Below are 12,090 nucleotides of genomic sequence, written 5' to 3'. Positions count from 1 at the left end.
TGCTCTTGAATTAAAACTAACTTTTAACAGGAAAAAGTTTAATCATGTATGCAGCTATAGAAGATCTGAGGAAAGTACTCAGGTTTCTTCACGTACTTCACTGCTATAAATTCAATTCATTAATAGAAAATCATCAAAAAAGCTTTGAGAGAGTTTTAATTTGATTCTTTTGCTATCTTTTTAATAAAAAAAAAAATTTCCACTTGTTTTTGACAGCATCAGGAATCATAGAAGCTGCCCTTCAGCAAGGTGCAAAAGCTTTCCCCCCCAAAATCATGTTATAACATCCCAAACAGAATATAAAACTTACCTTGAAAAAAGTCATGGTTGCTCCATCTTCAACTGCCCCATACTCTATCTTTGTCTGCTTGGCCAAGTCGTCAGCAGAATCAATGGGGGACTCCATCCGCTCCACTGTCAGAAAGGCGGCTAGGTTAGCAGTGTACGAGGAAATGATGATAAGTGTGAAAAACCACCAAATGCCTCCCACTATCCTGGTGGAGAGGGCTTTAGGCATGAGCTCAGAACCTAACGAAAACCAGGGGAGAAAGGTGAAACGGATGCACAGAAAACAATTAATCAGTGTTCAGCACTTTTTGCCACAGTGGGGAAATGGAATCACTGTGCAAAAAAAATCTTTAAGCTACAGGTTTAGATGTACTGCTTGTACAAACACACACAACTGAAATGCAAAATAACTGGTTAAATTTATAAAGACATATCTTTTCGGAGCTATGGGAATCAAAATATAGTAATGGGAGATTCGCTGATCAGTTCCATTTTAGAATTTCTAAACATATATATAAATACCAAGAGTAAAAAGCAGTTACTTCTACTTCAACTTTCCAGGAAAAATAAGAAATTTATGAAGGTACTAGATATGAAATAAAAGATTTCATATCTGAAAAACAAAACCTTAAATCGATTAAAAATATGCTTTTGAGTTTTTTCGTTTGCATTACTGTAAAGGATAGTTTATTAAATGTTGAGATAAAAAAATTAATATCTCCCATCTCTATGTTTAGCCCCACAATTTCATATAAATATGGGTGGCTATGCTAAAAACTTCAATTTAATAGAATAGTAATAAAAATATTAGACTTCTATACATAAACTTGATAAAGATAGATTATAATGCACTGCTGGAGTTGCCTGCTCATGGCACTAAAGAATGGAGGGGGAGACAGACACTGTATAGTAATTTGCATAATTTTTAATGCAAATTTAGAGCCTAATGAGACAAATTGAAGCACATAAACTCCTCTTGTGTCTAATTACAAAAAATAGGAATAAATTAAATTCACTGTAATGTACAATTACAAATATTTATCATAAATGAGCGTGTATGGATTTTTTCCATAATGTTATAATTGAATGAAATGAAATTTCTAATGATGTCAAATAAACAATTTCAAGCTTCATTTTAAGAACTTTATATAAGATCTTTTAGAAGTATCTGGAAACTTGTTTTCAAGGAAACAGTTTCATCATATCCTCTATACCATTGTACTGAAACAACCCCTTTTTGTTAATTGGTTACTATGTTTGCTCTTATATCTCCTGGGTAAAATGGAATGAAGGCAAGATGGACTATTTTATTCCTGTTAAATTTTAGTGCTTATATTGAATTAGTTAAGGAACTGGTCCAGCAAGGTAACACATCTTCATATAGGTGAAAGATTATGTCAAACTTCCAAACTCAATGTGAAAAAAAAGAACAGAAGGGCTGGGGAGGGAGGGAAGGAGGAATAAAACAAAAGAAAGGGAAAAAAGAAGTGGTATCATAACTGGACTACTGTATTCAAAAACAGCCCATCTTACCCTGCAGTTCATCTTACCCTTGCTGTTTCAAACAAAAAAGGCTGACACACTTGGACATGACAGCCAACTCCAGCGCCAGACTCTGCCTAGAATTCTGCAAGGGAAAAAGTAGAAAAGTACCTGTCTGATGGAGTTGCTCCTAGGCCCTGTTAGTCAGACACTTAGACACCATAACACTAAGAGATTTCCCAACAAGCCCACTATCATTAACTCTTTTTAATTGCTCTCATTTCATTTTAAACACCAGCACCAGTAAAGTCAGACAGGACTGGAAGGAAGAGAAGAGTGGAGCCTTGGCCGCAGTTCCCCCGGTTCCCACGAGCTCGTTCCTTACCAGGGACTGAAAGCGACTGAAACCACCTGGGCCCATGAAACAGAGCCTGGTCAGGGGCTGACTGTCATGTACCCAAGGTAACGCCATGTCCAGCACCATATCCCACAGTTTCCTGGGAGCAGGAGGTGCCAGCAAGACATGCATGAGTTTCCTCTGTCATGTATCCTCCAGCACTAAACAAATCTTTTGTAAAGGAGCAGCACTTCCTACTTCCATATGAGTATGGCCCAAGTGCTTCTATATTGTTATTGCTATTAGGTGGGAACTTCCATGCTTGTCTGAAAGCCTACTTTTAAATGACTTTAGGTTTTTGAGATTTCTTTTTGAAGCAATCAACAAAATCAAGACTGATGCTGCATCCTTACAATGATGCCTTTAAAGTTTATTAAAGGCTGAACTGAGTAAAGGTAAAACAATTTAAGGCAAGGACAGAGGGTCAGCCTTAATTCTGAAAAACTAGTTTTCCTTCAAGGAAAACTATTATCCTCCAAAGATGTCTTTTAAAATGAAGGTTGGGGGTTTTTTTCTTATTTTGATTCTCAGAAACAATGTTTAGATGTTACAGACTAAAAAACCTTTTTCTTGCAAAAAGATGATACAAAAATCTAAATTGCTTTTTCCATCATAGAAGCATAAAGCCACATAAGAAATAAAACTCAGCATTGATAGAAATTCTGACAATCCTGAGAACAGTGAATGGAATTTGAAATACCTTCTTTCATTCAGCATCCCTTTTTTTGATAGCTTCCTTAAAAGCAGTCATTATCTTACAAATATGTATTTGGCAATTGTGTTTCAACTATATAATTTCTTGACATATATATTGACACCCTAGTTGATAGTAAACACTTAGCCAACTAAAGACATATTTTTATTTCTGATTTGAAATCCTTATTTCTTTTTACCCATTAATTCATGTTTTTCTGAGCACAGTACTCTTCTTGCTGAGGCATTAGAGAATTTTAAGTCTGCAAACTTGATATATGGCAGAATATTTACTGCAGTTACAGGAAAGCTTCCTTAAATCATTTGATGAGTTAAAACCAGGATTTATTTATAGCTGGTGTACTTATAATGGTAAGTTTTAAAAATGATTGCTCAGGTATATTCATTAAAACAACTCTACCAATATGCACTTGTTCCTGCCAATATTTTCTATTTTTTTGGGGATGATATGCAATGGTTATTTTTCCAGAAAGGAAAGCCATTCCTTTTAATGGCTCTTTAACAGGACTAACAATCTTTTGTATTACGCTATACTGCCCAGTGAAATGTCAGTGCAAAAAATGAAACTGTGCTATTCAAATGTGTCTTTTATTATATGACTGTGTTCAAATCCTTATGGAAAAGGGCAATAAAATGGTGATATATTTTTATGGATCTATATATTTGGTATGCTTTCAAAATAAGAGGAATATGACAAGGAAATTACTGAGTTTTAAGAATGTGTTTAAGAATTTTACTTAGACAGTTATAGTTAAAACTGCATGTTGGTTTTACTCTGAGTAATGTGACTACACAGCTGCCAATTTTATTGTCAGCAATGACATCAGTTTCTCAGTGCATGGATTGTTGAATATAGACCTTGTTGAATGGTCATTCTGATTTTAAAAATATCAATTATGACTGGACAGGATTAAATCTCCTATATTATTTTATTTTATAGGTTCTAGCTACTAGATAAAATCTATCTGTAGTTGAAAGGTTTTTAGACCAAAATTAAACAAATTATAGATTTTTATATTATAGTCTTATCTGACAAAAATATACTCATTCCTAGGTTGTTTAAATGGAGGTTTTTTTAGGTAATGGATAGATTAGCCAATTTAATTATCCAGTAAGGGTTTCCTGTTTAGGAAATAAACTGTATGGCTATGCTGAAATTTTTTTAAGTCTTAAATTTTTTTTCTATCTTCAGGCTAATTCATAAGGTGCTGGGAATGCCTGGATAATCACAAAAAAGCTGGTTTGTGGCTACATGCACAGAGGCACCCATGCAAGTGACTTGCGCCAGAGAACTGTGACCCCCAGCAAAAAGTGGGACATGGTGCCCAAGAGAAAGAGCAGACTGAGTCGTATACCTTGCTGCATGAGAGCTCCAACTCCAAACCAGAAACTATTTAGCAAGGTAAAATTGTTTTCCACCACGTCTGAATCAGGGTTGCAAGGATGTGGGTTATACCACTCATAGGGACTAAACCTGTGGCAATTGACAGAAGAAAAAGAACAGATTTAAAATGCAGCCATTCACAAAGTCTATCCAGCAAAACTGCTGCAAAAGAAAAAGAAAAACAAGAGAGGTTATAAAGAAAATAGTGATTGAAAGTTTTTACAGTGCGATTGCATTACAGTTAACAGCAATATTAAGAAAAAACAATATTGAAGATTAACATTCTTAACTGCTGCTGATACTGATAAAGTTCCATACAGATTGGCTCTGAAAGTTTCCAAGTGCCACCTGCAAACATCAAAGCACTTATTCTTTTATTGACACCAATAGAATTCCAGACAATTGGTCCCATTTAGGATTAGGCTCTTATAACCACTGTGTCAGTATTTTGCATCTTGAAAGAAAATTAACATCTGTTAAATCACAGAACTTCACTAAAAAAAAATACATCAGGCAAAAGGCTTTTTTCTCATTAAAATTACAAATAATGAAGATACCAGAAAACAAATAGTTAGCAGTAAAAGTGACATTGCTAATCACCAAATACTACTATTCACAGAAAAAAAATACTATAGCAAAATAAAGGAATTGAATCCTGTCCTGTGAGGTGCACAGTAGCATCCCTGGAAAGGTTTTCCAAAAGAAGCTGGGGACACTCACAAGCACCTTGCAGAGCCAGGCTCTGAGAAAAGAAAAAAGAAAAGAAAGGAAAAAGATAAACATAAAGGAAAAGACAATTTAATTAATTATCTCAAAAATAGATAAAACAGAGATAGTAGAAAGTTGCCTGAGTCTGGCAATAGATTGCAAGCAGATTATATACAATCAATCTAATTCTTGGCTTTGCAATTGCTGTGCATTATGATGAGTTCATATCTAAATGCTATTTTATCAATTGTAGCTAAAACAAGCAAACATGTCTAGATAAATTATTCTTTGTTACAATTTCTTTTGTAAAATAAAGATTTTCAGTTCTCTCTTCCTCATGGTACTTTTGGAGAACTAAATTTTAATTGCAATGGGCAGGATTATTCTAATCATTTTAAACTTTTAATCACCATGCCTGGACTTGGAGGCACACTGTTGAGAGGGACTTTTATTTTATGCTTAAATCATTTCTTCAAATCTTTGCTAATGAATACATGTGTAATAGTTGCACGTGCATAATATATTTGAGTGAAAAAAATAAAAATCACAACAGTAGAATGGAACTAGCACAAGACACCAGCACAATAATTTTTAAAATTACAGATTTTAATTATTAAATCAATATTAATGTATTTTCATAATTTCTCAAATCATTAAAGCCACTCTGTTAAAAACCCTTGGATACGCAGCCTTTATAAAAGAACTTTTCTGGTGTATTTTATAATCAAAGCTATCTGAATAATTCATCTGTCACTTTGAAAAATAGAAATTTTTTTCACAATAATATTTCAAACACATTATAATACAGAAAATCAAATGTTCCACTTTGAAGCTCTTAATGTAATGTTAAAGCACCTCTCATCTTAAAAGTGTCTACTTGACAAAGAACTGTTTCATTTGGATCTCCAAAGTAATACTGATATGCTGTGCAAAAATGTTGATTGGGTTCTCATTAAATATTGTGACCTGAATTCTTCTATTACTTTATAGTAAAACTAGATCAGAAGTTTACTGTCTCATTAAAAATCTAAATATCTTTCATGTCATGGTTTTGTCAATCCAACAAAAACCTGGAAACCATGCACTCGGGGAAACTGAAGCAGGCTTTTATACTCTTTTGCTGAGAGACTTTTGAAGATTGAATTGGGAAACACCTTTTTCTTGTGAGGACAATGTTTGCTAGACTAAACAAATATATTTTTTCTATTTAAATATATATTTTCAAGTGTTATTTACAGTGATTGTGGCATTACTGAACAATCTAAAACATAACTTGGCAGTTTTATCTTTTGGTTCTGATGGCTTATCTTCTTTAATAATTTTTATTTTATTTTGAAGCACAGAAAAATTGTCCATAGTTGTAAAAAAAGGAGGAAACAACCTACAAGACATACAAGATGGCTTTAGGAGAAGGAAACAATACAATCTAAGTCCTATAGTTTTAGAATTCTCTACTTATAAAGTAAGGAAAATTAATACTGGCTTATAATAGATAAATATTGTTCCTCCTCATTTTAAGGATGCTCTATGATATTAGATTGTCTAGTGTAAAAATCTTAAGGTATGGATCCTTAATCAATTTTTTTAATGTACTACACGTGTGTATAAGTTTCATGCTGTTTAGCCTATTTCAAGAAATATTCATAAATCACAGAATTACTTGTTCACCTAGCAGGTTTTATAAGCCAGGATCATGCTCAGGGCAGTGTCCATTATTTCAAAACAAGGGACTGTTCAGTCATGTCTCAAAAACACACAAAGACAAGAATTCCACAACTTCTTGGGAAAATCATTCCCATGTTTAGTTATCATGACAACAATTTATCTAAGTCAGGCTAGAACCTCCCTTGTTTCCAAGCGTCAAGAATACCATCTTTTTTTTATCAGCTACTCTTATTAGAAAGTGACTGTTAGGAAAATTCCTTCTGCCTGATCCCAGAACTGTTCACACTATTTAAATGTGGAATAATAAATGATACTATGAGAATAATCACTTTCCTTGATTATTGGACTACCTTCCTACTAATTTAAATGCAGAACATTTGCTCAATCAAGAACAAGAATAAAGCAAAAAGAGAACTTCAATGAGCAGATGCAATTTTGAAGATTGATTTTTCTGACCACTGATAACAGGTACTCTTCCCATATATCCATTTCTACTAGTGTTTATTCTAACATTTCAGATACAGTCTCTTAATCTCTAACACCTTCAGGTATCTGAAGTACTTAAAAAAATAGATTATAAATGAACTGCACAAGACCTGAGTTTCAGTTTTCCTAATTGCTGCTACCCACTGAAAAGGTACAAGTACTCTCCACGAATTATTGGCTAGTGCAAGTAATGTTTAAAAGTCAGCTATCTCAGCAATCCACAGGGAGGAAAGATTTGTGTTAAATTTAATTCCGCTTTAGGAATATGCTATGATATTAGAAATTAAAATTAGTATGCCCAATGATCAGACAGACCTACTTCAGAACTGCCAATTATTTGAGACGACTGTAATTTATTATATTCTGCATTCACACAGCATTTGAAATAATAGAAGCCAGAAGAAAAGGGATCTTATGTGTGTGTCTCAAACACCTATAGTTGAATAGCCATGGAGCCAACCAAGGGTTGTTGGTAAGAACATGTTATGGTAAAGAACATGATGTGACTGGAGAAGGAGTACATTGGAGATATGGCAGCATTTTTTTTGGAGAAATGCCCTTGTTCTGGCTCCTGAAATAAACACAACAGTGTTTATTTCAGTGTACAGTTCAAGCAAAGGACAGAGGTCAAAAAGTAGGCAAGGACTATTGATCAAAGGCTGACCTGGTACTGGTGGATCAAGACCACCAAAGCCCTCAAAACTATTTTCAGAAAGGTCTGGAAGAACTATCTGCACATGATAATTAATTTGTATAGAAAGCAAGAAACTCATCTCCAGGGTGGGGAAACATAGCTATAAAAAGGCATTCCATAAAGCCCAGATGGTGCCCACAGGACTCTGGACATCCTACCGGCTGGATCAGTGCTGGAGCCAGCACTGGTGATCTTTTTAGGCTCCTTGAGCCTGTTTGACTTCAGAACCTGTCATAATATTAACTGTGATCTACTGCTAGCATTTCTACTTCTCTTTGTATTTAGGAGTTTGATGATATAATATTCTGTTAATTCTTGACCTGCAGGCACTCACCCCTCCCTTCCAGTGTCCAGTTTGAGACAAACTCACGAAGAGACATGACTTATTCAGGATATACTAGAACAGCTTCTTCAGTTTTGGTCTGTAAATAAAAACACAGTCTCCTAGACAGTCATGGGACTCAGTCTAGATGAGTTTAGACATGACTGAAGACATGGGGCATTTGTACATCCACTACACTCAGAGCAGTACATCCTGTCACACACTGACTGCTGCTTTCACTTGCTTTCATAAAAGGTGTGTGGTCTAACATGTTCCATACAAATCAACTCAATTCAAAGCTGCTGAGAATGTGTAAAGGGTACCCTCCACCAAATTTAATAGTTCTCAAATCAAAACCTGTCAGTTTATCTCTGATGAACGCATGAAGACAGTATTGTTTTGAAAGCAAATTAATAGATATGCTTAATATAGACTGTAATGTCTGGAGATAAAGACATTGTTAATTTAAGCTGTATCTTCTGGAGAGCAATGCAATTTGTTAAAAAGAGCAGAAAATCCCAAACTGCAATTTAGAGAGAAGAGGAAATGGAGTAGTGGAGTAATATTTGTAATTGCATTTTCATTACACCAAAACACAGCTGCCTAGGAATATTACACAGTAGACCAGTAGGGATACTCCTTGTGGGAAAAAGGTGGCTTGGACCCATTAGTAATACATACAGGCCATTTGAGTTTTATGTGTTGCTTTCAGATATTTGCTAAACAGGTATCAGGTACTGTCCTTCAATCATATTCAGCCTGCTACCTGTTAAATTCTTATAGAGAACTTTTCCAGATGGTCTAAACCAGATTTTTTCTTTTTCTTTTTATTATTTTATTGTTATTAGTTATTTTTCTTTTATCCCTGAGGATCAAAAAAACAAAACACAAGAGATTTTTAAAACACAGGTTGATACTGAATATTTAGCTAAAAATCCATGAGAGTTATCAGCTTCCATTATAGCACCTGGACTTCAATTCTTACTTAAAAATGCATACTGAGAAAATTTTTCATCCTTATCTCTGACATGATGCTGCTTTCTGTTCTGACTCAAATAGGAGCCTAATAACAACTATGGAAAGGCTAAGAAAAATCTGTGCTCTACAAGATAGTTTGAAATTACAAGACAACAGTCAAACACAATAAACTTAATTCATGGTCTGATGCAGTCAGATAGAATACTTCCCTATACTCATGGAATTATGAATATAGGCAAAGGAAATAAAGAAAACATGATTGCAAAGAAGTATGATGCAAGTATAACCTAAAGGACTAATGAGATTATTTACTGCTAGTTGTAATTTAATTAAATTGCATTATTTTCCATGGTATTTCAAGCACCATGTAACCATTGTTGTTTTTAAATGAACATGTAAATAAATTTTGACCAAACAGTATTACAAAAATATTATCTAAAGCATGATGTGACCAACACATTCCTCATAGCCAGCAATATATGCCACAGACAGCACAAAATTACACTATGCATACTATTCCAGCACTGGTTCAAACCTGTCAGATTTCCTCACTTTTCTCTGCATCAGGCCTATGAAGAAAAGTAAAGAAAATATGATTACCCACTTACATGCACATAGACATCTCTTTTGCAGTCAGACTAAGTGAGCAGACAAGAGGTTTTACTGCAAAACCATTAGCACAAAGATTTCACAAGCTGTAAAGCTTTATCTAATGAAACTGATAAATCAAAAGAATTTTACCCCATTTTCTTCATGAGCTGTGAGTACACTTATGCAGTGCTGGTTATTGCTGAACACAGCAAACTATCAGTTCTAATCTCAGCTCCAGCAAATTACTCATTCTCTCATTCATTAGAGCAGAGTGTAGAATGATTTTTCTAGTCATTGTTTTACAGGGTTTCTGTGCAGGACTACACCCTTAATCCATCTCTTACTGCATAAGAACTGACAAATTACAATATTTCAAAACTTTTTCAAAAATATCCAGGATGCTTTATCATAACATACTACACTATTTAAAAATAAATCTTGTTACTGCTTCTCTTTATTAAAGTCTCATTTCTTTTTTCCTAAATTATGGCTTTTAGAAAAACTGAGATATTTTTTGTTTGGATCCTTCATTGTCTCACCCTGTGGCATTCATTGTCACACCTGGTGACTTCTGGGCTGTAAACAGAGATTGTAATTACCAAGACCTCTGGCCTGCTCAGATACGTTTCTCAGTGCCTTGCTTGCACTGTGGTCATCTTCCACATCATCTTCCCTCATATTGCTGCCACGCTTTTACTGCTTCCTGAAAAGTGCTAATCATCTAACACCTCTTTTATATATTAAAAAAAATCCCCATCTAAAGCAGTAGTATTGAACCAGCACCTCTCCGTTGACTGCAAATTCAACCTAAAGGACTTTTTACGCTGTTAAAAAAATCTATAAATCTTCTCCATTTGAGTGATATAATTCAATCTAGAGTTTAGAAAGGCACAAGATTCATGTGGAAGTTCTATACACACTTTACAGAATTTTGGTTTATATGTTTACCCTGTATACGTTTAAATTGCTGAAAGGCACTATTAACTTTAAACATCAACAAGATCTTGTTAAATGCCATTGAGTCAATGATAAAACACAAATATATAACTACTGCAGGATTAGAACCAAAATCTTCATTATATGAATTAATATATCTTAACTCATTTTTATACAAGTTAAGCTTCCTGGCTAAACGAAAAAAAAAAAATAAACAAAAAACACCAAACACAATATTACCTTATAAGCAAATAATATAAAAATTATTTCATAAAATTCTACTATAAGCAACATGAACCCTACAGGAGTAATGTAACCCAGCAACAGGGAATACTTGGTGATTTTTGGTACTTGTCAATTTTGACTGCTTATTAGCTATTAGTCCTGCTCTAAAATCCAAAGAAATATAGGCTAGGGAGCTACAGAAATGTGTAGATAAGTCATGGGTCAAATCAGAACCAAAACTATAAAGGCTGTTTTGTTTGATGAAAATTAAATAAATTAATAAACTTAAATAAAATTAAATAAATTGTATAAAAATTCTTAACTACTATGTGATAATTATAATAACTCTATGATAACTGAAACAGTTTGTTTTTACAGATGTGAATTAAGAGTTTTTTAAAATCCATTATTATTCTGGATTAAAGACATAGTATATTACCATCATAATTAAAGATTGATGTGTGATGGAAACAAGTGTAAAAGATATACATACAATCTAATTTTTGAAGCACTAGTCAAGCTCTTATTGCTTAATTTATTATATATGCTGGTTTCAGTTCTTACACAACTTTCCAGTTTCCATAATATTAGTCCATCCATTTCTTGAACAGAAGAAATGTCAATGGAGTTAAATATAAAGTGACAGACAAGAGTCTGAAGAAAACTTATTTAAAATTACTATATTTTAATGCATGTGAACTTCACAATGATTGTAGGTTCTCCCACAATCAGTGTCCTGACTCCTGCTAAATACATCAAGTCTTACAAAAAATATTCTAGGAGATATTCTGAGATATCTCAAGTATGGTATGGTAGGGAAGATGTTAAAAGAGTTGCTTTCATTTTAGTTTTTACAGGATTTGCAACCCTTCCTGAGTTCTGAGTAACAATTCAGAAAACTAGAGTATTTGTCGTGTTAGAAAATATTTTGCCTCCTTTTTGGCAATACATGTAAATAATGTCTCCAACATTATTTCCCTCCTTGCATGCTTTGCTCTTTAAGTTCTTAGCATACCTGAGAATCTTTGAGTCTTCATTTGTATTCCTTCATTCCTCTAACTCGATAGTAATAATTGGGTGTTATTTCAAAAAACAGGTTATTCACAATACTTCTAATATTTTTAATTTGCATTTTCCTTCCAAATAGCCTACATTTAGCTGTTTCATATAACATTCTTACAACTTTACCAGAAAACATTATTATTATTTACCCATATATG

General features: G+C 33.7%; 1 protein-coding gene across 4 annotated transcripts in view; it reads right to left on the bottom strand.

Moving 5' to 3' along the window:
* GRIK2 (glutamate ionotropic receptor kainate type subunit 2) overlaps positions 1-12,090 on the bottom strand; it is a 352,900-nt gene that overhangs the window by 82,164 nt on the left and 258,646 nt on the right. For all 4 annotated transcript variants that reach the window (XM_054280406.1, XM_054280404.1, XM_054280407.1 and 1 more), the window contains 2 exons: positions 4,237-4,355; positions 311-528 (listed from right to left, as the gene is read on the bottom strand). In XM_054280406.1, the coding sequence (XP_054136381.1) occupies positions 311-528; positions 4,237-4,355 (337 nt within the window). The remainder of the gene's footprint in view (positions 1-310; positions 529-4,236; positions 4,356-12,090) is intronic.

The sequence above is a fragment of the Melozone crissalis genome, unplaced genomic scaffold (assembly GCF_028551555.1).
Source record: "Melozone crissalis strain CALT ecotype California unplaced genomic scaffold, PUWL_Pcris_2 ptg000027l_1, whole genome shotgun sequence".
NCBI lineage: Eukaryota > Metazoa > Chordata > Aves > Passeriformes > Passerellidae > Melozone > Melozone crissalis.
Note: the sequence above shows the minus strand (reverse complement) of the source record. Positions and strands in the feature narration are given on the sequence as shown.